Source organism: Scyliorhinus torazame, chromosome 1 (genome assembly GCF_047496885.1).
Source record: "Scyliorhinus torazame isolate Kashiwa2021f chromosome 1, sScyTor2.1, whole genome shotgun sequence".
Lineage (NCBI taxonomy): Eukaryota > Metazoa > Chordata > Chondrichthyes > Carcharhiniformes > Scyliorhinidae > Scyliorhinus > Scyliorhinus torazame.
The window spans coordinates 350,717,603-350,745,396 of NC_092707.1; the positions used below are offsets into that span (position 1 = coordinate 350,717,603).

A 27,794-nucleotide genomic window follows, 5' to 3' on the forward strand; every position below is an offset into this window, starting at 1 on the left:
TACTCTTTCCCCATAGGCATCGCATTCCGCCTGCGGGTTTCCCGACGGCGTGGAGTGACTTCAATGGAGAATCCCGCTCATTGTCATGGCAGTCTTACATTCTCTGTAATGTTTTAGTGTGCAGGTGGCCCCGGGTCATGTTGAAATGGTTTAAAAAGTGCTTTCCTTCTAGTGCACCATGAATATTCTTCATAGTCCCTTTACTACACTGCTGTTTTAAATGTAACACAAGATTATTAAATGCCTTGTAAAGAGGTTTGCATAAATGGATCAAAGTTGTCTCCGTAATAGCGAATGCACAAAAAAAAGATACATTTTCATGGAGACTGCTGCACGCTTTGTCTTAACCTCAAGCTTTAAACTGGGTAAAATGAGAGCAGTGACACTGTCGCCTATGCATATAATCTGCTTAACATTAAGATGTTTATGAACCTGTATGAGATTTCATTCAATATTAATTATTTGTGTGCAGCTTTTAAAATTTCATCTTTCTTTCGACATTTGGCATTTTTGCAATGTCAAAACCACTGATATCATTATTTGTGATCAGTGAATATCTGCCCCAAAATAGAATAAGGGCCCGTAACTTTCTCGGAGTGGCAATCCATGGGGAGGATTGCCACTCCCTACCAACTTTATTGCGCTTAAGTTGTCTCACCTGACCTTCCTGACTCAGGCCGGGTGAGACTGAAGCAGCGAAGCGGATTCACAACTCCAGCTGCGAAATGCAAAAGGAATCGTGTGAAGGAGGGCACATCCCCTTTTTACAGCACTAGCTGCCGTAAACAGGTGAGTTTAAATGTCCCATTGAAAGGGAGAAGGTAAGTTTCTAAGGTAAGTAAGTGGAATGTGGGGTGGGAGTGTGGACATCGTTGGGGGAGGGGATCGAGACATTGCGTGGGATGTTGCGATCCAGTGATCAGAGGGGATCCAGACTTGAGAGTGGGGGGAGGGATCCTGACATGGCGGGCAGAGGGGGAATCCAGAAACGCGGTGGGGATGTGGGGCCTTCTGTACATAGAGGGGTGGGGAGTTCATACATCATGCGGTTGGGGGGTTTGAACAGCAGCGGTTAGTGGGGTGTTTGGACATCAGGATGGGGTGTGGGGTGTTTGGATATTGGTGAGGGATCCAGACATGGTGGGGGGAGGGAGGGGGATCCCGACATGGTTGGCAGAGGGAGGGGAATCCAGACATGGGTGGGGGAGGGGTGTGGATCCAGGCATGGTTGGGGGAGGGGTGTGGATCCAGGCATGGTTGGGGAGGGGTGTGGATACTGACATGTTTGGAGGAGAGGTAATCCAGACATGGTTGCAGGAAGGAGGGGGAATCCAGACATGGTTGGAGGAGCGGGGTTTCCAGACATGGTTGGGGGAGGGGTGTGGATCCAGACATGGTTGGGGGAGGGGTGTGGATACTGACATGGTGGGGGGAGGGAGGGGGATCCTGACATGGTTGCAGGAAGGAGGGGGAATCCAGACATGGTTGGAGGAGGGGTGTGGATCCAGACATGGTTGGGGGATGGGGGAGTGGGGAATCCAGACATGGTTGGGGGAGGGAGGGGGAATCCAGACATGGTTGGGGGAGGGGTGTGGAGCTAGGCATGGTTGGGGGAGGGGTGTGGATCCAGACATGGTTGGGGGAGGGGTGTGGATCCAGACATGGTTGGGGGAGGGGTGTGGATCCAGACATGGTTGGGGGAGGGGTGTGGATCCAGGCATGGTTGGGGGAGGGGTGTGGATCCAGGCATGGTTGGGGGAGGGGTGTGGATCCAGACATGGTTGGGGGAGGGGTGTGGATCCAGACATGGTTGGGGGAGGGGTGTGGATCCAGGCATGGTTGGGGGAGGGGTGTGGATCCAGGCATGGTTAGAACATAGAACAGTACAGCACAGAACAGGCCCTTCGGCCCTCGATGTTGTGCCGAGCTTTGTCCGAAACCAAGATCAAGCTATCCCACTTCCTGTAATTCTGGTGTGCTCCATGTGCCGATCCAATAACCGCTTGAAAGTTCCTAAAGTGTCCGACTCCACTATCACAGCAGGCAGTCCATTCCACACCTTAACCACTCTTTAAGTAAAGAACCTACCTCAGACGTCCCTCCTATATCTCCCACCCTGAATCTTATAGTTATACCCCCTTGTAACAGCTACATCCACCCGAGGAAATAGTCTCTGAACGTCCACTCTATCTATCCCCCTCATCATCTTATAAACCTCTATTAAGTCGCCTCCCATCCTCCCCCGCTCCAAAGAGAAAAGCCCTAGCTCCCTCAACCTTTCCTCATAAGACCTATCCTGCAAACCAGGCAGCATCCTGGTAAATCTCCTTTGCACCCTTTCCAATGTTTCCACATCCTTCCTATAATGAGGTGACCAGATCTGCACACACTACTCCAAATGTGGTCTCACCAGGGTCATGTATAGTTGCAGCATAACACCGCGGCTCTTAAACTCAAACCCCCTGTTAATAAACGCTAACACACTATAAGCCTTCTTCACGGCTCTATCCACTTGAGTGGCAACCTTCAGAGATCTGTGGACATGAACCCCAAGATCTCTCTGTTCCTCCACATTCCTCAGAACCCTGCCGTTGACCCTGTAATCCACATTCAAATTTTTTCTACCAAAATGAATCACCTCGCACTTATCAGGGTTAAACTCCATCTGCCATTTTTCCGCCCAGCTCTGCATCCTATCAATGTCTCTTTGCAGCCTACAACAGCCCTCCACATTATCCACTACTCCACCAATCTTGGTGTCATCAGCAAATTTACTGACCCACCCTTCAGCCCCCTCCTCCAAGTCATTGATAAAAATCACAAATAGCAGAGGACCCAGCGCTGATCCCTGTGGTACACCGCTGGTAACTGGTCTCCAGTCTGAAAATGACCAGTTACTTATCCAATTGGCCAAATTTCCCTCTATCCCACACCTCCTTTCTTTCTTCAAGAGCCGACCATGGGGAACCTTATCAAACGCCTTACTAAAATCCATGTATACGACACCAACTGCTCTACCTTCATCTACACACTTAGTTACCTCCACAAAGAATTCAATCAAATTTGTGAGGCAAGACCTACCCTTCACGAATCTGTGTTGACTATCCCGGATTAAGCTGCATCTTTCCAAATGGTCATAAATCCTATCCTTCAGAACCTTTTCCATTATCTTCCCGACCACCGAAGTAAGACTAACTGGCCTATAATTACCAGGGTCATTCCTATTCCCTTTCTTGAACAGAGGAACAACATTTGCCACTCTCCAGTCCTCTGGCACTATCCCCGTGGACAGCAAGGCCCAAAGATCAAAGCCAAAGGCTCTGCAATCTCATCCCTTGCCTTTCAAAGAATCCTTGGGTATATCCCATCTGGCCCAGGGGACTTGCCGACCCTCAGGTTTTTCAAAATTGCTAATACATCCTTCCTCAGAACATTTACTTCCTTCAGCCAACCCGCCTGAATCACGCTCTCATCCTCAAAAACATGGCCCCTCTCCTTTGTGAACACTGAAGAAAAGTATTCCTTCAACGCCTCTCCTATTTCTTCTGACTCCATGCACAAGTTCCCACTACTGGCCTTCACCGGCCCTACCCTCACCCTGGTCATTCTTTTATTTCTCACATAAGAGTAAAAAGCCTTGGGGTTTTCCTTGCTCCGACCTGCCAAGGACTTCTCATGCCCCCTCCTAGCTCTCCTAAGCCCTTTTTTCTGCTCATTCCTTGCTCCCTTGTAACCCTCAAGCGACCCTACTGAACCATGTTTTCTCATACTTACATACTCTTCCTTTTTCCTCTTGACAAAACATTCAACCTCTTTTGTGAACCATGGTTCCCTCACATGGCCATTTACTCCCTGCCTGACAGGGACATGCCTATCAAGGACACGCAGTATTTGTTCCTTGAACAAGCTCCACTTTTCATTTGTGCCTTTCCCTGACAGTTTCTGTTCCCATCTTATGTTCCCTAATTCTTGCCTAATCGCATCATAATTACCCCACCCCCAATTATTATTTTTTTTAAAATATATATTTATTAAAGTTTTTTCACAAAAAATTTTCCCCTTACAAACAATAACCCCCCCCCCCCCCGTAACAAAAGAACACAAAATCGCACTGAGCAAGATATATACATGGCAAAATGGTATATTTACATAGCTTTATACACTGGCTCTCGCCCGCACGTGCCAGTTTCCCCCACCCTCCATGTTATCTCCTGCTCCTCCATCCCCTCAAACAATCTCTCGTTTCCCCCCCCCCCCCCCCCCCCCCCACCCCAGGGTTGCTGCTGCTGCTGACCGACCTTCCTCTAACGCTCCGCGAGGTAGTCTTGGAACGGTTGCCACCGCCTGTAGAACCCCTGCGCAGACCCTCTCAAGGCAAACTTAATCCTCTCCAGATTTATGAACCCAGCCATGTCGTTTATCCAGGCCTCCACGCTGGGGGGCTTCACCTCCTTCCATATTAGCAAGATCCTTCGCCGGGCTACTAGGGACGCAAAGGCCAGAATGCCGGCCTCTTTCGCCTCCTGCACTCCCGGCTCATCCACTACTCTGAATATTGCTAGCCCCCAGCTTGGCTTGACCCGGACTTTCACCATGTGAGATATTGCTCCCGCCACTCCTCTCCAGAACCCCTCCAGTGCTGGGCATGACCAAAACATGTGGACATGGTTCGCTGGACTCCCTGAGCACCTTCCACATCTGTCCTCTACCCCAAAGAACCTACTCAACCTCGCCCCCGTCAAGTGCGCTCTGTGTACCACCTTAAATTGTATCAGGCTGAGCCTGGCACATGAGGAGGAGGAATTAACCCTACCCAGGGCATCAGCCCACAAACCTTCCTCGATCTCCTCCCCCAGCTCCTCCTCCCATTTACCCTTCAGCTCTTCTGCTAGGGCTTCCCCCTCTTCTTTCATCTCTTGGTGTATTGCCGAAACCTTGCCCTCCCCGACCCATACATCCCCACCCCAATTATAAACCTTGCCCTGCCATATGGCCCTATCCCTCTCCATTGCAATAGTGAAAGACACCGAATTGTGGTCACTATCTCCAAAGTGCCCTCCCACAAACAAATCTAACACTTGGCCCGGTTCATTACCCAGTACCAAATCCAATGTGGCCCCCCCTCTTGTCAGCCTATCCACATATTGTGTCAGGAAACCCTCCTGCACATACTGTACAAAAACTGCCCATCCGAACTGTTCGACCTATAGAGGTTCCAATCAATATTTGGAAAGTTAAAGTCACCCATGAGAACTACCCTGAGACCTCCACACCTATCCATAATCTGTTTTGCAATTTCTTCCTCCACATCTCTATTACTATTTGGGGGGCCGATAGAAAACTCCTAACAATGTGACCGCTCCTTTCCTATTTCTAACTTCGGCCCATATTACCTCACCACCACCTTCCCTACTCTTAACGAAATATCTATACCCCGGAACTTCCAACAACCATTCCTGTCCCTGTTCTAACCATGTCTCCGTAATGGCCACAACATCGTAGTCCCAAGTACCAATCCACGCTCCAAGTTCACCGACCTTATTCCGGATGTTCCTTGCATTGAAGTAGACACACTTCAACCCATCTTTCTGTCTGCCGGTACACTCCTGCGACCTTGATGCCCTCCTCAATACCTCACTACTCTCGACACTGGCTTCTGGAACACAGCTCGTTTTCCCAGCCCCTTGACAAATCAGTTTAAATCCCCCCGAAGAGCCGTAGCAAATTTCCCTCCCGGGATATTGGTGCCCCTCTAGTTCAGGTGCAAACCGTCCTGTCTGTACAGGTCCCACCTTTCCCAGAATGTGCTCCAATTATCCACGTAACTGAAACCCTCCCTCCTACACCATCCCTGCAGCCACGTGTTTATCTGCACACTCTCCCTGTTCCTCACCTCGCTAGCACGTGGCGCCGGCAACAAACCAAAGATGACAACATGGTTTGTCCTGGTTCTCAGCTTCCACCCTAGCTCCCTAAATTCCTGTTTTAAATCCCCGTCCCTTCTCTTACCTATGTCGTTGGTACTGATGTGTACCACGACGTGTGACTGCTCCCCCTCCCCTTTAAGGATTCTGAAAACACGGTCCGAGACGTCACGGACCCTGGCACCCGGGAGGCAACCTACCATCCGTGAGTCTTTTTCGCTGCCACAGAACCGTCTATCTGTCCCTCTACCTACCGATTCCCCAATAACTATTGCTCTCCTGCTCTCCCTCCTTCCCTTCTGAGCCACAGGGACGGACTCAGTGCTGGAGATCCGTTCACCGTGGCTTACCCCTGGTAGGTCGTCGCCCTCAACAGTATCCAAAATGGTATACTTGTTACTGAGGGTAACAACCACTGAGGATCCCTGCACTGACTGTTTCCTCCCAGCCCCTCTCACCGTCAACCATCTATCTTGATTCTTCGGAGTAACTGCATCCCTGAAGCTACTATCTATGACCACCTCTGCCTCCCGAATGATCCGAAGTTCATCCAGCTCCAGCTCGAGTTCCCTAACGCGGTTTCTGAGGAGCTGGAGATGGGTGCACTTCCCACAGGTGAAATCAGCAGGGACACTGACGGCGTCCCTCACCTCAAACATTCTGCAGGAGGAACATTGCACTGCCTTCCCTGCCATCCCCTCTAGATAAAAAAAGAAAAAGAAAGAAAGAGCTTACCTGTTATTCACTCTACCCCTTAGGTTAAAGGAGGTGGAAGGGTGGGGGACACTACAAGTATAGTGTCTAGGGTTTAGAAACTGCCCAACTTAAATAGAGGTAACAATAAAACACTTAACCAGCAACCACTGCACCCCACACGAGAACAGCAATCAGCTGTTATGGGCCCGCACAAACAATTTAAATCTTTACTACTTACCCAGCAGTCACTCTGTCCTCACTCCGAGGTTGGGGGAGGGGTGTGGATCCAGACATGTTTGGGGGAGGGGTGTGGATCCAGACGTGGTTGGGGGAGGGGTGTCGATCCCGACGTGGTTGGGTGAGCAGGGGTTCCAGACATGGTTGGGGTATCCAGATATGGTGGGTCCACACATGAATGGGGTGGGAGGGGTGGTGTTCAATTCTGGAAATATGTAGGGGGGGCTGATACCGCACATGTGTGGGGGGGTGGATGGGAGGTGGGGATGAGTTGGAATTGAGACGTGAATGTGAGGGTGGAATCGAAACATGGGGGCTAGAAATGAGACATGTTCAGGCTGGGGGGGAATACAGATATGTGGGTGTTCGGGGAATTGTGACATGTGGGGATGGGGGGATTCAGACTTCGGGGGGTGGGAGAGTTGGACATCGTCGGGTGATGGGTTCAAACATCAGGGGTGGGACGTTCAAACTTGAGAGAGGAAATCAAACCTTGGTGGGGAGGGGGTTGCGGGCAAGGGCATGGGGCTGGGCCAGGTCAAGTGGGGGGTCATTCAGGTCAGGGGTAGTCGGGCCGATGTGGGTTGAGCCCCATCAGGTTTGATGGAGGGGGGGTTCAGGCCAAGGAAATGGGGGGGTGCTGGGGAATCCCAGAGTGGTGAGAATCCGTGGGGTACTTAGTTTATGGTGTCTGAGGGATCGCCTGGGGGTTAGGGGCTGTGTGGGGTGTCCCGTGGGGGGGCTCGGTCACTGTTTTTAAAATAGTTTCTTGAAGCTAGAAGTGCTTTTTTCTCTTCTAACTCTTTTAGAGTAACAATGAGTGTAAAGCTGGCAGAACCATCTGAAATGAGCAAGTTGAATCACATCGTTGGATGGTTGCCAACCCAGCTCAATTGTCATGGGGAACTTAACATTTCGGGACAATTGCCAGGAAAACACTTACCTGGAAACTTCCAAGAGGGATTCTTTGGTGTATCCCCTAAATCCCTCACTGGAGATCCAGGAAGTTATAGCCCAAGATTAAGGGAATCAACCCACAAAAATATTAATAACAGCCCTTGCATCTCAAAATGAAACCACTACTTTACTACATGCTGATTGCATCCTGCACGTATGTTATGTTATTTAAATGCAGAAGATCTATATAATTCGCTCATGCTTACATTGTTCATGAGTTAAGCTATTCCCTTGGTACAGAGTAAAGTTAAGTAAGACTGTATTCTTACTATACCTTATGTCAAGGGCCCTTAGTGAATATGGTCACCCTAATTAAAGTTAAAATGTAAGAAGCCTGAAAACCAGTTGCGCCTTTGTAATTAAAATCCTGTTCAAAAGTAAACACGATCATACAACGCTATTCAAAACAAATCCCAACACTTAGTGTTCCAGCTCATACAGGACCTACGTCGTGGAAGGAATTAGCCTCCCAGTGAGCCTCGTTGAGTGCGAGCTCCCCCACTGAGGGGCGAGGAGCCCATGGGACTCTCATATCCTGCAATATAAAGATCAGCCAGGTTTGGAACCGACACCTCAGACCCAGCTGGGATCTGAAGAGCATTGTGCATACTATTACTTTGTAATAGATCTAGTTTCTCTTATCCACTCATCTCGGACTCGTCTGTGATCACCAAACTGGCGACGAGAAACAAAGTGGAGCTACTGTCAATGCGGCTGACCATCAGACGAACTGTTACCTCTACAAGACTAAGGTTGGAATTTATTTTTCCAAGATGCTGTTATTCAGAAGATTGGACATGTTTTATGCGGGCATTGATGATTGGTCGCAGTATGCTGAACATATGCACTACTCTTTTCAGGCAAATGCTATCACCGGTGAAGACTGACAGACAGTAATTCTTTTAACTGCCTGTGGGGCCCACACTTTTGGGGTGATGAAAAGCTTGATATATCCCACAGCTCCAGACACCAAGACTTCCGAAGAACTGGTAACCCTGGTTGTGCAGCATTATAACCCCAGGCCGCCAGTCATTGTGCAGAGATATCATTTTAACATGGCGGAGAGGATCCTAGGAGAGTCCATGACTGAGTTCCTAACATGGTTAAAAAACGAAGCTTGGTTATGTGGGTACAGCACTTGATGCTACGAGACCTGGTCTGTGGCGTCAATAATTTGGCAACCAAAAGAAAATAAATGGCTGAGCCATCTTTAGACCTACAAAAGGGCATGCAGATTTCGCTATCGCGGGAAAGTGCCGAAAAGGGGTGCAGGAACTCCAGGGGTATGGAGGTGAACACTGTTGGGTGCACCTCCTCCCTGTGAGCAGCACCCCCCAGGCCATAAACCCAACCCTGGGCCCCCTCAGGACTGAAACCCTACCCTGGGCCGATTACCAGAGAGGCCTGGTTCATTGGTCAAGGACTGAGGCAATCGCGTGACACCTCCTCGGGGTCAGTAGAAGGAGGTGTGGGATGTGCGGATGCAGGAACCGCAAATTCCGAGGTAGCCAGCAGCCCCGCCACACCAAAGGAGGCAGGTGGCAGCCAGAGCCTGTACCTTTCACATTGACTGGCAGGATGAGGAATCTATGCAGTTAAATTGCATCGCGGAATCTAGAGTGGCTCCCAACAGGATTGCCGTGAGAGTCACCTTTAGAGATGGAACTCAATCCAGGTGCTGCAGTTTCCGTCATTGGGTGGCAAACGTTCGACAGCATAAAATTTGGGATTCAACAACTAAATCTGCAAGACACGGAGGCGAGTTTGGCATCTTAAGCAGGGGCCACTATAACCCCGATGATTTACGGGCAACAGTCGGTAAGACTCCCATCGATTGTGGTGAGGGAACACGGCCCCAACCTACTGGGTCATGATTGGTTGCAGAGCCTTCATCTGAACTGGCAACACATTTTCCAGATGGGGACAGGAGGCCTGTACGAGGTGCTAGGGATGTACCCTGAGGTTTTCCAGCTAGGATCAGGGAAAATTAAGGAAGTCATGGCAACGATACAGCTGGATCCGGAGGCAGAGCCAAAATATTTTAGGGCCTGCCGTGTTCCTTATACACTAGTAGAAAAGGTGGCTGCTGAATTAAGCCAGCGAGAAGTCCTCGATATTATCTGATTCACTGATTGGGCGGTGCTAGTGCTTAAACCGGACAAGACAGTAAAGCTCTGCGATGATTGCAATCTAACGGTAAATAGAGCTTTCAGGTTGGACGGATACCCAATGCCTCTCATCGAAGATTTATGTACAAAGCTGGCTGCCGGTCATTCATTTGTAAAATTAGACATATCTACTGCTCAAATTGACTCCACATCCCGGAAATATATCACTATCAATACCCATAGGGGCCTTTATGAATATACCAGGCTGCCCTTTGGTGTATCGTCGACTTGTACAATTTTCCAGAGGGCCATGGAGAATATACTGCGAGGATTGCTGCGTGTGGCAGTTTATCTCAATGACATCTTGGGCACCCTCAGAACGGGAACACCTGAGCAATCTGGATGAGGTTCTCCGCTGCTTCCCGGAGATGGGCATTCGCCTACAAAGGGAAAAATGTCTTCCATGCGAAGGAGGGAGTTTATCTGGGCTACCCTGTGGATTGGAGTGGGATGCACCCTGTTGCGGAATAAGTGAGGACTTTTCAACAAGCCCCTACACCCAAGAACACGACTGAACTGCTTTTCTTCCTACGGTTAGTAAACTACTTTGGAAAGTTCATCCCCGGTCTCGCTACTATGTTCCAACCCCCCCCCCCCTTTTTTTTTTTAAATAATAAAAAATCCAGAGTGGGCATGAAGAGCACAGCAAGAGGCATTTGCTAAAGTCAAGAAGCAGTTGACCTCATCAAGCGTGCTCACACATTACGACCGCTCCTAGTCACATGTGACACCCAGCCGTATGGCATTGGAGCAGTTTTATCCCATCCCATGGACGATGGAGGAAAGCGGCTGATTGAGTTTACCTCCAGGACCTTGACCGCAACTATGCGCAGATTGAGAAAGAGGGGTTGGCCGTTGTATTTGCCGTAAAAATGTTTCACCAGAATGTGTACGGCCACCGGTTCATGATCCTTATGGACCTAAGTCGCTATTGGGACTTTTTAAAGATGACAAAGCAATCCCGCCCATCGCCCACGCAAGAATACCGAGATGGGCCCTTCTACTGGAAGCATATGAGTACTGGTTCGGGCTTCGTACAGGTAAGCAAATCGCGAATGCAGATGTGTTAAGCAAACTGTCATTGTTGATGCGCCTTCCGTCTCTCCCATGATCCAATGAAGTGATAGCCACGTTAAACTTTATGGACATACTGTCGGTTACAGTGTCCTAGATATGGGAATGGACGGAGACAGATCCCATACTGTCCAAAGTATGCCACGTAATTCTGTATGGGGGCCAGCATTGGAAATTACCCAAGGCGTTCCGGGCATTTTCAACCAGACTGTCCGAGTTCAATGTTGAAGATGGTATCCTGCTGTGAGGAACGTGCGTTGTTGTTCCAAGCAAGGGCCAGGATTCCATCTTGCGGGACTTGCATGACGGGCACCCAGGGGTGTTGAAAATGTAGATGCTCGCTCGCAGCGATGTTTTGTGGCTGGGCCTGGATGCAGAGATAGAGAAGGTAGCCCAACAATGCAGGGTTTGTCAGGAGCAGCAGAAGCTTCCGCCCCCTGCATCACTTCACTATTGGGAATGGCTGCGGCGGCGTTGGGTGCGGCTACATGGCGACTTTGCTGGCACTTTCATAGGATCTATGTTCTTGATTATAGTGGACGACCACTCGAAATGGCTCGAAGTCCACAAAAAGACGTCAACTATCTCGAGGGCGACCACTGAAAAATTACGGTTCTCATTCAGCACGCATGGTATCCCAGGGCTTTTGGTCACCGACAACGGGATGCTCTTTGCCAGCGAGGAATTCACAGGCTTTATGAAGGCAAACGGGGTAAGGCTTATCCACCGGATTCGAATGGGCTAGTGGAAACGGCAGAAAAAGCAAACTTCGGGATCAATGGACACTCGGCTGGCCAGATTCCTGTTTTGATACCAGCACACACCACATGCCGCAAACAGAGTAGCACCGGCAGAATTGCCGATGGGTCGGAGATTACGGATCCATCTCAGTCTTAAGTTCAACCTCAGTCTTATGTGGGGCGACACGGTGGCACAGTGGTTAGCACTGCTAAATCACAGCACCAGGGACCTAGGTTTAATTCCTGCCTTGGGTTACTGTGGAGTTTACGGTTTCTCCCCGTGTCTGCGTGGGTTTCCTCCCACAGTCCAAAATGTGCAGGTGATGAGGATCGGCCATGCTAAATTGCCCCTTAGTATCCAGGGTTGTACAGGTTAGGTTACAGGGATATGGCAGTGGACCTAGGTAGGATGCTCTTTCAGAGGATTGGGACAGACTTAATGGGCCAAATGGCCTCCTCCTGCACTGTAGGAATTCTATGGTTCTATAGTTCTGTGGTTCCTTGCAGGAAAGCACGCCACAGCCACAAGCAGCAAAGTCGTTGCCCAGAGGACGCAAGCGGACCAGACTATTTGTACCAGGTGACTCAGTCTATGTTCAGAGCTTCGCAGATGGCGCCCGGTGGATCTCAGGAACGGTTCTTCGTCAGACCACAAGGTCGCGTCATGAAAGCCACGTTGATCATAAGAGAAATAGAAGACCAGGAGTGCTCAGAGCTCCTCGGAGCATTTGCTGACCGGCCTACTCCAGTTATTCAAGACTCAAGTATTGCCCCATGGGGCACAGGGTATAGAGATGGGTGAGGCCGTTGGAGATCCATGTGTCAGAAATTTCCGATGGAACAAACTGTTCAGCCTCCAACAATACCTTTACCGCAGCGTTTGGTGCTGAAACTACGTTCACTGTCCAGGTATATGCCGCCTGGTCCGGCCCAGCAGGCACCAGAGGCATAGCCACGAGTGAAGAGGCACAGGCACCCTCCTACTGTACCGTCATTGGAAAGGTCTTCGGGGAGGAATGTTATAACTCGCATGAGACCTAAGCGGTAGAAAAAATTAGCCTTCTCATGGGCCTCATTGATTACGAGCTCCCCTCGCTGAGGGGCGGGGAGCCCATGGGGCTGTAATATTCTGCAATATAAACATTGACCTGGTTTGCAACCAACACTTCAGACCTGGCTGGGATCTGAAGAGCACTGTACATACTATTATTTCATAATAAATCTAGTTTCCCTTATCCACTCGCCTTGCACTCATCTGTGGTCATTGAATGGGTCCACTGTTATTTGTTATATATATTCATGATTTGGATGAGAATGTAGGAGGCATGGTTAGTAAGTTTGCAGATGACACCAAGATTGGTGGCATAGTGGATAGAAGAAGGTTATATAAGATTGCAGCAGGATCTTGACTAATTGGCCAGTGGGCCGATGAATGGCAGATGGAGTTTAATTTGGATAAATGTGAGGTGATGCATTTTGGTAAATCAAATCAGGGCAGGACCTACTCAGTTAATGGTAGGGAGTTGGGGAGAGTTACAGAACAAAGAGATCTAGGGGCACAGGCCCATAACTCCTTGAAGGTGGAGTTGCAGGTGGACAGGGTGGTGAAGAAGGCATTCGGCATGCTCGGTTTTATTGGTCAGAATATTGAATAGAGGAGTTAGGACGTTTTGTTGAAGTTGTACAAGACATTGCTAAGACCACACATGGAATACTGTGTTCAGTTCTGGTCACCCTATTATAGGAAGGAGATTGTTAAACTAGAACGAGCGCAGAAGAAATTTACGAGGATGCTACCAGGACTTGATGGTCTGAGTTGTAAGGAGAGGCTGGATAGGCTGGGACTTTTTGCCTGGAGCGTAGGAGTCTTGGGGATGATCTTATAGAGGTCTATAAAATAATGATGTGGAGATGCCGGCGTTGGACTGGGGTGAGCACAGTACGAAGTCTTACAACACCAGGTTAAAGTCCAACAGGTTTGTTTCGATGTCACTAGCTTTCGGAGCGCTGCTCCTTCCTCAGGTGAATGAAGAGGTCTGTTCCAGAAACACATATATAGACAAATTCAAAGATGCCAAACAATGCTAGGAATGCGAGCATTAGCAGGTGATTAAATCTTTACAGATCCAGAGATGGGGTAACCCCAGGTTAAAGAGGTTATAAAATAATGAGGAGCATAGATAAGGTAGATAGTCAACATCTTTTCCCAAAGGTAGAGGAGTCTAGAACTAGAGGGCATAGGTTTAAGGTGAGAGGGGAGAGATACAAAAGAGACCAGAGGGAAATGTCTTCACACACAGGGTGGTGAGTATCTGGAACTAGCTGCCAGAGGCAGTGGTAGAGGCGGGTGCGGTTTGTTCCTTCAAAAAGCAGTTAGACAGTTACATGGGCAGGGTGGCTACAGAGGGATATGGGCCAAATGCGGGCAAGTGGGACTAGCTTAGTGATAGAAACTGGGCGGCATGGACAAGCTGGGCCGAAGGGCCTGTTTCCATGCTGTAAATATCTATGACTCTAAGAACTCTCACTGTCCAAGCTAAAGTTAAAAATATTCACTTGGGTGAGTTACCCAGGCGACTGCAGCCGGACAATTATTCCTCAACATGAACCACCACAACAGTGAGCTGAGGGCTGACTGGAAAGACCAGGGGACCCAGTAAGTTTTTGCTAACCTGGCATAATAAAGTGTTAAAAGATGTCTGGAGAATGATCACCGCTTTGATTTGTATCTAATGGCAGACAAATAAAAATGTGTAACTTCCTGATTATTTTAGATGAACTAAAACTATTCTGTTTTAATTACAGCTGGCAAAGTCATTCCCCATTAAACATTTATTGATTTGATTTAATAAGCAAATTGTCATGATTAATATTTTAGTTTAGTTACAACCCAGCATTAATGATCTATACAACACTGCGCGTTGTAGACCATCATTACGGTCAGTTGCCAGTTAAAAAAATATCAAACACTGAGTAAAAACACAGTGTATGTAAGAAAAATTAGGACAAATTGATATAATGCAGTGATTTTCAAAGCTGTAATATCTGGGTGCACTCAAAGGTTGGTTAACTATTTAAATTTCACCCATGTAGTTTCAGATATTGTCTGAATTCCTGAACGAAAGGGTTGCTTTCTGATTATTCCCACGTTCTTTTATTCTATATTCAGTGGTAATTGGGTATTTCACTTTGTTTTGAAAATAATGTTGATTAGGTTCAGAGCATGTCTGATATAATTAGATTAATCCCACATCCTGGATTTAATCAAACTAAACGTAGATTGAATTAACAGTGCAAGATTTATTTTGTTTGAATTTTGATAACATTAGAACGAAGAGGAGTCAAATTCCACAGTTGGTACATAACTTAATGTTAATTTCTTGTGCTCACAAATGGGGCCAAGCTTCATTTTGCTTTGTAGATAATGTTAACTGTCCACAGTGCACCAGAAAGAAAGGGACTTCTGTCTGTTTTCTTCTTATTTGTTAGTATCATAGAATCCCCACAGTGGAGGAAGAGGCCATTTGGCCCATCGGGTCTGCACTGACCCTTCGAATGAGCACTCTCCCCATGTCCACCCAGCCCTATCCCCGTAACCCTGTAACCTAACCTGCACATCCCTAGACACTAAGGGGCAATTTAGCATGGCCAATCCACCTAATCTGCACATCTTTGGACTGTGGGAGGAAACTGGAGCACCCGGAGGAAACCCACGCAGACACGAGAAGAAAGTGGAAACTCTACACAGTCACCAAAGGCCGGAATTGAACCCAGGTCCCTGGCGCTGAGAGACAGCAGTGCTAACCACTGTGACACTGTGCTGCCCCTACCAGTCACTATTATGCGATTGTGCATGTTTATGCTAAGTGAACAATAAATAATTTATTGAGAATGTGTTCTATTCAATGTTGTTTACCTTTAGAATGAAAATGCAAATAATATACTTCAATATTTAACCATACGTGCCGTATATTTATCATTTCTTCCTTTGTGATGCACTAGTCAATCAGCATCTGTTTCCATTATTTATTTTGAAATTTTCCTGATTTATAATTGTTTAAGTAACCTGGTATAGACTTCCTTCATGATTTAACTCTAATATAGTCAATCTCACTTGTTATGTATGTCAAACAACAAGGTATAGTAACGTTACACGTGATTGGAACTTCTTTTAATTTGCTAATCTCATATTTCAGATGTGGTGAGTCACGTACAAGGACCACTAATGGTAAGTGCATTTTATCTGAAATATTTATTAAAAAATGGTTATTCTGATTTGTTTAATTCTGTTCAATGTATCATAAATGTGAAGTATATAAAATAAATAGTTCCTGACAGAAGCCAGCAAGCTGAAAAGCATCTGAGGAGTTGCACGGTATATCTTCCAGTGTTACCCACTTCCTTCCTCTGACTTGGATCGTGCATCAAACACCAGGTGGCATATGCCCCTGTGTTTCCTCCCGTCTTTTAAATGAACTGAACTCAGAAACACAGCTGAGTTCAGCTGAAACCAAGCTTAAACTCTTCCAAAAAGTGCCTCCCTGACTTAATCTGGGGACGCAATGTTTTTAAAATGGCATGGAAGTATAGCCCTAGAAACTAGAAGCAACAACATTGCTCATTTGAATAAAGATCAACCCTTTCAGGCATTAAATTAGACTTTTTTGGTCAGTGCCAGGGATCAGAGAGGTTTTATTAGCTGGAGGGAGGAATTAAACCTTTCCTCCTAATTGATTTAAGAGACTGAATTTTGCGTTTTATATTTTGGAACTTAATTTCATGGCACACTTGTTGCTAATGGGAATGGACAGTCTCAAGACGTTTGGGTAAGATTTTCATCCCTGTGAAAATTGAATGTTTTATACCATAAGACATAGGAACAGAATTAGGCCACTCGGCCCATCGAGTCTGCTCCGCCATTGAATCATGGCTGATATTTTCCTCATCCCCATTCTCCTGCCTTCTCCCCATAACCCCCTATTAATCAAGAACCTATCTTTCTCTGTCTGAAAGACACTCAGTGATACTTTGAAAATGGTCTCACAAATAAAGCAAATTATTTGCAAATAATAGTAAAAAGTTAATTTTCCTAATTACAAATTGACAAGGAATTGCTCACAATCAAATGCCTTGCATCTGGCTTAATTCTCTTTTTGTTTGTTAGGTACATAATGTACAGTACATTATTTACCCTCACTGTTAAAATATATGGCTTTGTAAAATTTGCTGGATATTTAATGGTCTTTTAAACTTTCTTCTTTATTCTTTCATGGCATGTGGGCCCCACTGGCAAGGCCAATATTTGTTACCCATCTCTAATTGCCCTTGAACTGAGTGACTTTCAGCCACTTCAGAGGGAAGTTTAGAGTCAACCACATTGCTGGGTCTGGAGTCACATGAAGTCCTGACCAGATAAGAATGGCCGATTTCCTTTCCTAGACGGCATTTGTGAATCAGATGGTTTTCACAACAATTGATGATAGTTGTCATGGTTACCATTACGTAGCTTTCTATTTCAAGGTTGAATTCAAATTCCACCAGCTGCCACAGTGAGATTGGAATCCATGTCACTATAGCATTAGCAAGTGCCTCTGGATGACTAGCCCGGTGACATTACTACTACACTACTGTTTCCTTCAATGCTATCCAAAGAGCTATTCAAAATATATCTATCTAATTAAAATTGGAGTATTTTGAAAATGTTGAATGGCAAGACATAGGGCAAAAAATTACTGAACAAGTGAAATGAAAAGTTATATTTTAACTCCTCAATCAAATATCTAATTGATTAAACATGAACATATCAAATACAATATCATTCAGCACATAAATAACAAAGAATTTGTAAGCAGCAGAAGGTTCAAGTGAATTATCAGTTAATTAATATATAATTAAGTGGGCAGCACGGTCGCATAGTGGTTAGCACTATGGCTTCACAGCGGCAGGATCCCAGGTTCGATTCCCGGCTTGGCTCACTGTCTGTGCGGAGTCTACAGGTTTTCCCCGTGTTTGCGTGGGTTTCCTTTGGATGCTCCAGTTTCCTCCCACAAGTCCCGAAAGACGTGCTATTAGGTCATTTGGACATTCTGAATTCTCCCTCTGTGTACCTGAACAGGCACTGGAATGTGGCGACTAGGGGCTTTTCACAGTAACTTCATTGCAGTGTTAATGTAATCCTACTTGTGACAATAAAGATTATTATTATTATAATTAACACCTGCAAGTATAAAGTCATTTGAAAATGTCAGGAAGTTGGTTTGACTCCTGATCCTGAATGTTTGCCCCGTTGAAAAGTAACATTCATCATATAAACTATTGAGGAAAAATCCTGAATAAAATTTTTATGCGTGTTCAATGTTTAAAATCCACATCCATACAGTCCAGGTATGATGACCAGTTCCTGGACAGCCTCATGTCTCCTGTGCCCTTGCCTCTTTGTCTTCTTTTTGCAACCTGTGTAAACCTTTGATCTCTTCCTGTTGCTTCTGCTTCTCCTCAGCTTCCTCATTTGAGAGTCTAAACAGTAAACCCAGTGACATGGCCCACAGACAGCTGGTTTGTGATGCAGAACAAGGCATGCAGCGTGGGTTCAATTCCTGTACCAGCTGAGAATTCTGAATTCTCCCTCTGTGTACCCGAACAGGCGCCGGAATGTGGCGACTAGGGGCTTTTCACAGTAACTTAATTGCAGTGTTAATGTAAGCCTACTTGTGACAATAAAGATTATTTATTTATTTATGTTTCGGAATTGTGCGTTTTAAGAAAAATCAGAACAGTGTACCCCTCCACAAACACACTCTTCCAAAGTACTTAATAGCTAAACAATATCCAAAGTAGCCATAAACTTTGGCCAAAGGAACCTTTGTATCTTAGCATGAGTAATCAATGATTTTATTTATTCTAGGTGAGGATTCCTTTAAGTTCAGGCTCTAGAAGCTCCTTCCCACATGTTCCTCCCTAGGCTAGCTGGACAGGTACAGGAAATTATGTTTGAGGCACACATGGGCAGTTCCAGGAAAGGGCTTTGATTCTGGAGCAGGCCAATAATGATATTTAAATGGCACATGCATTTGCAGCGTATGACCACCATAAGACACAGGAGCAGAATTAGGCCATTCGGCCCATCGGGTCTGTTTCTCCATTCAGTCATGGCTGCTAATGGACCATCTATCAAGTGCCTGGACTAATATGCTGGAAATGGCACTTCTGGGGCGAAATTCTCCCCCAACGGCGCGATGTCCGCCGACTGGCGCCAAAGATGGTGCCAATCAGACGGGCATCGCGCCGGCCCAAAGGTGCGGAATGCTCCGCATCTTTGGCGGCCTAGCCCCAACATTGAGGGGCTAGGCCGACGCCGGAGGGACTTCCGCCCCGCCAGCTGGCGGAAATGGCGTTTGTTGCCCCGCCAGCTGGCGCGGAAATGCGGCGCATGCGCGGGAGCGTCAGCAGCCGCTGACAGTTTCCCGGCGCATGCGCGGGAGTGTCAGCGGCCGCTGAAAGTTTCCCGCGCATGCGCAGTGGGGAGAGTATCTTCCGCCTCCGCCATGCTGGAGGCCGTGGCAGAGGCGGAAGGGAAAGAGTGCCCCCACGGCACAGGCCCGCCCGCGGATCGGTGGGCCCCGATCGCGGGCCAGGCCACCGTGGGGGCACCCCCCGGGGTCAGATCGCCCCGCGCCCCCCGCCCAGGACCCCGGAGCCCTCCCACGCCGCCTGGTCCCGCCGGTAAATACCAGGTTTGATTTACGTCGGCGGGACAGGCAATTTCTGGGCGGGACTTCGGCCCATCCGGGCCGGAGAATTGAGCGGGGGGGGTCCCGTCAACCGGCGCTGCCCGTTTCCCGCCCCCGCCCAATCTCCGGTACCGGAGACTTCGGCGGGGGCGGGATTCACGGCGGCCAACGGCCATTCTCCAACCCGGCGGGGGGTCGGAGAATGACGCCCCTGATACCTGACACTTAATCAGTGCACCCGTAGCATCTACCCCCAAAACCCGTAAGTAATATCAGAATTTAAATCCCAATAGTTGTAAATTAACCAATAGGATTTTTTTAGCCTGAAGACTTCAGGGGCAGTTTAGTAATAGGCTCGGAAAAACAAATGAATTAGAACATGCTGTCTGGGATTTTCCTCTGATATTTTTTGAAATTTGACCAGGAGCAAAAGAAATGAAAAGTCTGTATTTCACTAATTGATTGTCTCAAAGAAATGTCTCAAAGAAAAGTCATCCACGGGATTTTTTAAAATCTAAAATGGCAGAGGCATGATTACTTCTTCAAAACAAAATGTGTTCTTTCATTATCCGTACGTCGCCAAGGATAGAAAATCCAAGAAAGACAATTGTTTGCTGAAAGAGTCTTTTATTTGTGACATGAATGCCTGGAAAGGATCCAGATCGATTTTGTAGGGACAAAGCAAATTGAAGGCCATATGAACCAAAATGCTAGAAACAGCAAACTAACAAATGAGAGATAAAAGCAAATTACTGCACAGATGCTGAAATCTGAAACAAGAACAGAAAATGCTGGGCAATCGCAGCAGGTCTGACAGCATCGTGTCAACAGCAAATGAGAGACATCTTTAGTTTGGTTTGTTCCCTGTCATTTATTTCAGAGCACTGGCCATTTCTCACATCTGGCTAATGGAAAAGGGATATCGACTGGCATCAATGCAATTCAGCCTGGCACCGTTCCAGTCATCAAGAGACAACGACCAAACTGGATTGATACCCCGGATGATGGCTTTTTCATGGTTACTGAGGAAACAAGGTGAACTTCCTTTAATACCAGCGCAATTTTGTATGTTCCCCTGATTAAGGAGTCTTTGTAAAGCAAAAGATACAATTGTCATATTTTACAGATTTTAACACCTGCATTACATTTTTGTAAGTAATTTAGTTCAAACATCTAAAGTACTATACAGATGCACAGTGTTAATGGATTTTCCAATTTTAAATGAGAAGTTTGCACATTTAATCTGAAACTAGTGACACATTATGATTATCCAAGACTTGCTCATTGGGTATCAGACCTGCTTTGACCAGAGCCTTTTGTGTGATTAATATATTATGCAGGCTACATTTTAGAACCGTGCACACCAGTGTGGGGTTCGTGATCTGCAACTAATCCGCACAACGGATTTTAATACGGACAACGCGCCAACTTCATGCAGCCTGATAATTATGATTACAGTATCCAGCGAATGCTACCTACATTTCTGAATGGCTGGATGCTTCAGCAGGGGCCAGTATGTTGGGTGGCTAATGGCAGTGAAAGCTAGTCTGCATCTCTAAAAGGGGAGGTGCATTGTACTGGAACTGCTACTGGGAGTCATTGTGAAAGTCATTCTAACTTGGGAAATGTAGGAGAGCACAGGCTCCAGGGTTCTCGAGGTCTCGGTAGAAAGAGGTGGAAATGAGATGATCCAGATGCAGGCTCAGAAGGCAGTGGGAGCAGATTGCCATGGAGGTAAATGGCTGGTGTCGAGACTTGAGGATCTGGATGCAATGCCACAAAATGGTTCATGATCTCATGTGATTGGGCAAGGTTGGCACATGCATTTTCAGATACCATGGGTTGGATTTTTCAGCCGTGCCCGCTGCAAGATCGCCATGGTCAGGACGGGGATCGTGTAAAGGCTCGTTGACCTTGGACAGGAATTTCCAGTCACCGGGCAGGCGCGGCCGAAAAATACTACCTCATGTTCTATCAATTGCACCACTAACCTTAAAAACTGATTGATTCACCACACCCTCATTGCACACTTACCAACAATACCTATGCATCGAGTCTTGTGTCTCACATTTGTACGCTCACATGCTTTGACCTGCTGCAAGTCTCACACGCACATCTCATGGTTACTTATACTGCCAGTTAATCAACCAGGGCACCTGTATCACCTCAACACATTGCACTAAACTTACCGACACAGTTCCCTTTCTGGCAGGACAAGGAGGCAGCAAGAGCTAACTTTAGAGAGGCATACCTGCATGTCCTAATACCCAGGAGATGATGCTGGCCATTATTGGAGTGGGTCTTACTGAGGCCATGGAAAGTGGTGGGACTGAAACTAAAGAAGATGATGTTTTCCTCCTGTGTGGTCCTACTCTTAACAACCTTTCTCCTTTTAGATGCTTAAGGAGAACAATGTGGGTTAATGTGAGGTTATTCATTTTGGTAGGAAGAATGGAAAAAAACATTCTTTTTAATTATGAAATAATATAAAATGTTGAATACGATTTGGGTACCTTGGAAATGAAGCATTGAAAGTTTAGATGCCGGTTCAGTGAACAGTTAGAAAGACAAACAGCAATTGACCTTTATTGCAATGATGTTTGTCAATGATGAGTCGAGTTCTTCAGACCGCATGAAACTTTAACAAAACATCTTTTAATGCCACATGCATGAAGGAGAGCTTAAACTTGGCCACTGTAACTGCAGCTTGGTCCAAGTCGCTCTGCCCCACAAAGCTGTCTTACATATCTTATACTGTTTGGATGGTACAGACTGATTCAAAGAAATACAAAGTGATTCAATGTACTACAATACAACCAATTATCGATACCGGCAGTTTGATGAGGTTTAGTCATTCCCCTGATTAGATGACGTGGATACATTGTCTGACATACTCCACTTCTAATCGTTGGATGGACACATCTTGACCATTTGCTTTGCAATACAAAGGAATGTCCTTTAAACAATCAGCCAGTAATGAGGTGCAGAGTGCCCTATTTCCCTGATTCCTGTATACGGGTGGGTGCACAATGCCCCTTCCAGACATGCAGAAACCAGGCTGAGCGTTTTCGATTTGTAGGCAATGAAATGTGTTACCTGAGGTACGCCTGTGTTTAGTATGCTAATTTGCATTTGTCCACATTTTGGGTTTTAGAGATTGTCAGGTTAACCCTTTCCAGGTATTCCCTTCCCTGCTGTCCCATGTGTGCCTCAGATCCTCCATTTTTCCTACTACAATGTTGGAATACAAGAATAAAGAAGTGTTGTTGCAGTTGTAGAGGGCTTTGGTGTGGCTGCACCTGGAATATTGTGGACAGTTTTAGTTCTGTATACAAAAGGATATACTTGAGAGGCTGTGCAGTGAAAGTTTACTGGATTGACTTCTGAAACGAGAGAATTATCTGGTACAGAGAGATTGAGTAGGTGGGCCTTTACTCACTGGAGTGAGAGGTGACCTAATTGAAACGCACAGGATTATAAACGGTGTGACAAGGTAGTTTCGGAGAGGCTGTTTTCCTCTGTCTGGAGAATCAAGAACTGGGGGGCTAGTTCAGAATAAGCAGTCAGATACTTATGCTGAGATTAGAAAAACATTCTTTGCTCAGAGGGTTGTGAACTTTTGAAATTCTCTATCACAGAAGGCTGTGGATGGACAGTTGTTCAGTATATTCAAGGTTGAACTTGAAGGGTATCAAGGGATAGTGCTGAAAAGTGGAGTTAAGATGAGCCAAGATCATGCTGAATGACAGAGAAGGTGCTCAAAGGGTGAAGTAGCATCCTCCTGCTCTGATTTCTGATGTTCTAAATGCTCTTAAATGAAAACTGGCAAGGCAGTGCAGGAACAGCATGAACCGACATGGTCACTCAATTTTCCACTTGCAGCCACAACTATAGATACAGGCACTTGTGTGTGGTGGGCACCAGGCATGAGTAGCCTGAAGCATGCTCACGTAGCAGGTCATCTAAGGACAAAATCGCAGAGACGTTCTGCTACAGAGGACTGAAATGACTACCTTGAATCATAGGCTACAGATTGTAGATGCACAGTAACATGCTTGGCGAACAGAGAATCTTGTCAGAATGCCAGTGTTCAATGTTAAGGAGCATAGAGAAGTCCAATACCAACCAGGCACAGAACTTACCATCACCCATCCTTTGCAGCATGAAAATGTGGTCAGTTCTGTTCGCCCACTTGTGCACTGAACCATGATGCAGCATCTAATGGACCATGGAGTTTCCTTTGAAGCACGAGCCGCAGCCGCCCAGTGTCCGAGTGCTGACGTGCAAGCTCAGACTCTGCCATCCTAGCTGTGGATTGCAGCGTGCAAAGCAACTTGCAGGATAACGCAGTCATCCAGTGATCTGCCTTCCAACAGATTATTACAATTGCTGAAGCGTATAAAAATGCTGTCCTCTCTCAGGAAGACAGTATTTGTCCTCCCCTCCATTCTCAATCCGCCATTGTGCTTCCTTTTGCCTGTCAGCTAGCCTGTCCAAACTGTTGTCCCGGTTCAGAGATGCTGGATTCCACAGCCGGTCTTTCCAGCTGCTTGACTTAGACCCTCCACTGAAAGTCAGCAACCTTCCACCAGCTGAGCTGCAGTCACTGAGGAACAGTAAGGTGGGCAAAGGCCAACTGAAAGCAGACACTAAGGACATGCACAAGAATGATTAATTGACTTTTTATGTGAATTGTGGGATAATGATATATTTGGGTTTTAATGTTTATTTTGTGGTGGCTGTCATTTTTGCATTGTGGTGAAGCAGATGCAGGGAGCGACGGAAGATAAATGTGAGACTGGGGAATTGAGTTGCGGTTACTTGAGTTCTTCATGGATGTCCAGAGCAGAAAGGGGCTGTATGGATTGCAAACTTAATTTATCTTGTTCCTGTTCCTAGGAGTGGGGCAGGGGCACTGGTGGTGGTTATCATTCTGTTAATGCATGTTCAATGATACATGACTGAGAGGGCTTAGGCTGAAACACTGAGTTCCACAGTGACAGCGCCGGTGTTGTGATCTGTATATTCGTCATTCTTCTTGTGGGCATTCACTGCATGCCTCACCAATGTGGCATCTGGTGTGATCTGTTGCAGAGTGTGCAGTTTGGGATGACATTTTGGACCCCAAAGAACAGATCCATTTCACACCGCACATCTTTCAATCTGTGAACAATGAAGGGAATTAAACTTTAGAACTTTGGTGAGGTCAATTGTGATCATCTGCTGACTGCTTTTAATGGTCAAATATGTTGATTCTAGGAAGACAAAGTCTGACACAAGTTATCTTTATAGCTAACTGGTTAGAAATACATAAACGTAGATCAGGATAACTGCCCATCTCTGCATGAAAGCATCTGGCCTGTGCCACAATTTTAGTTTGTAAATTGCATAAATAATTCTATGTTCTTTCACATTTGAACACTGGAATGTCAATGTACTGAGCCTTGTACTCAGTACTCAGGCTTGTATTGATTTAACAATTATTATAAAACAGCAATAAATTGAAAACACCCAGAACCGTAAACATGAACTGTTTTTTAAAGGAAAAAAATTGTACTCGCCTCTACCACTGCCTCTGGCAGCTAGTTCCAGATACTCACCACCCTGTGAGTGAAGACATTTCCCTCTGGTCTCTTTTGTATCTCTCCCCTCTCACCTTAAACCTATGCCCTCTAGTTCTAGACTCCTCTACCTTTCGGAAAAGATGTTGACTATCTACCTTATCTATGCTCCTCATTATTTTATAGACCTCTATAAGATCACCCCAAGACTTCTATGCTCCAGGGAAACAAGTCCCAGCCTATCCAGCCTCTCCTTACAACTCAGACCATCAAGTCCTGGTAACATCCTCGTAAATTTCTTCTGCGCTCTTTCTAGTTTAAAAATATCCTTCCTATAATAGGGTGACCAGAACTGAACACAGTATTCCATGTGTGGTCTTAGCAATGTCTTGTACAACTTCAACAAGACGTCCCAACTCCTGTATTCAATATTCTGACCAATAAAACCCAGCATGCTGAATGCCTTCTTCACCACCCTGTCCACCTGCAACTCCACCTTCAAGGAGAAATGAGCCTGTGCCCCTAGATCTCTTTGTTCTGTAACTCTCCCCAACTACCTACCATTAACTGAATAGGTCCTGCCCTGATTTGATTTACCAAAATGCATCACCTCACATTTATCCAAATTAAACTCCATCTGCCATTCATCGGCCCACTGGCCAATTAGTCAAGATTCTGCTGCAATCTTATATAACCTTCTTCTATCCACTATGCCACCAATCTTGGTGTCATCTGCAAACTTACTAACCATGCCTCCTACATTCTCATCCAGATCATGAATATATATAACAAATAACAGTGGACCCAGCACCGATCCCTGAGGCACATCGCTGGTCACAGGCATCCAGTTTGAAAAACAACCCTCCACAACCACCCTTTGGCTTCGGTCGCCAAGCCAATTTTGTATCCAATTAGCGACTTCACCCTGGATTTTGTGAGATTTAACCTTTTGCTGCAACCTACCATGTGGTACCTTGTCAAAGGCCTTGCTAAAGTCCATGTAGGCAACATCGACTACACTGCTCTCATCTACCTTTTACCAACTATTTAACTCTGGGGGCATCAAAGCAGAGCCCCTTGTGCTGCTCCTCCTCAGCTTCTTGCCTGAATAGCTGGTGGCAAGGGCAGTTCCTTCATGATGACAAACGTGCAGCATTCATTGTACTCCACAGATCTTGAGAGCCATTCAATCGAATATGACAGGGTTTCTCTAAAGCCACCCAGGCAGGGAAATTGTTGCTTCTGCATGCCAATGGCCCGATCTACACATTTCTTCTGACAATGTGGCCACACGCTGCATGCTTGTGGGTGATGTGTGAATTGCAGTCATCAAAGGATAGCTCTTTTCAGTCAGTCATCATCCTGTGGCTTGCATAATGCTTGCTGCAGAATGAAGGCCTCGTGGCTGCTGCCAGAATATCAGGTATTGACCTGACTGATGCACCATCTATGGCCACACAGCAGCTGTACTTTGAGGAAAAATAATCCCTTTCCGTTTGGTCACCTGGCAGAGTGTATATGTGACACTCTCAAAGCAATGTGCATGGAGTCAGTGATGCCCTATGCCATGGGACACCTTGAAATGATACTCTTGTGCTCATTTCCCAGCTTTTCTCTGGCAAGAGGCAATTGAAGTTATCTTACTTTGAATAGGGAGCTCAGTGCACTAACGTTTGTAACAGTGGACTGCAAACTACGAGATGTTGCTATTGCGGCTATCAGAACTTTGCCATCATGTGTGGACAGCTCTTTCCACCAGCTATCATTATCACTGGCCTGGAAGGAACCAGAAACATAAAAAATAATTGGCATGGCCACCTTCACAGTCACTGTCAATGTGGTCAGTCCTTGACCTCCAAGGCTGCAGCTGTAGCTACAGGAAGTGGCTATTTCATTATTACCTCCTTTTCATAGAATCATAGAATTTACAGTACAGAAGGAGGCCATTCGGCCTGTCGAGTCTGCACCGGCTCTTGGAAAGAGCACCCTACCCAAGGTCAACACCTCCACCCTAGCCCATAACCCAGTAACCCCACCCAACACTAAGGGCAATTTTGGACACAAAGGGCAATTTATCATGGCCAATCCACCTAATCTGTACATCTTTGGACTTAGTGCAGCACAAATGTCTCGAACATTGGTTGTTGCTAAAGTTTAGGTAGGAAAATTGCTCCCTGAACCGCCAGAGCATATACGTCTCCTGCGAATACACCTTTTTCCCCACCTTCCCTTTTTAGTCATGTTACAACATCCTGGGTTAGTGCGCGGTCAATTCCAGCCCCACGTTCTCTGGAGTCACACCACAAATTAATTAACCAATAATTCTTATAAAAATACTCAAGGCCTTTGGCCCTTGGCTGCCCAATAACCACGGTCACCAGGTTTGTAAATGCAAATGCGTTACTGTTTATTTATAACAAGAACTATCATGAAATATACAGTAAATACAACTGGTCAAAGACAAGCTAATACCTAATACACACTTTAACTTGCCTCCATGTCTATATATACACACACACACACACAAGGTAGACAAACACAGAGGGGTAGAAAGGGGTAAAATCATATGTTGAGGGAAGACAGAGGGCTGGATTCTCCCAAAATGGGACTATGTCCCCACGCCACTGTAAAAACACTGGCGTTGCACTCCCGAGTTTCCAATAAAAAGATTAGTCAATTCATTCACCTGTAGGGTGCTAGCAGGGAC

At 46.4% G+C, this 27,794-nt stretch overlaps 1 protein-coding gene across 10 annotated transcripts in view; it reads left to right on the forward strand.

The window, feature by feature from the left end:
• Positions 1-27,794, forward strand: part of mta3 (metastasis associated 1 family, member 3) — a 435,625-nt gene that overhangs the window by 343,016 nt on the left and 64,815 nt on the right. For 8 of the 10 annotated variants that reach the window (XM_072510300.1, XM_072510268.1, XM_072510293.1 and 5 more), the window contains 2 exons: positions 15,993-16,024; positions 20,407-20,561. In XM_072510300.1, the coding sequence (XP_072366401.1) occupies positions 15,993-16,024; positions 20,407-20,561 (187 nt within the window). The remainder of the gene's footprint in view (positions 1-15,992; positions 16,025-20,406; positions 20,562-27,794) is intronic. The other 2 variants (XM_072510326.1, XM_072510336.1) reach the window with 1 other exon arrangement.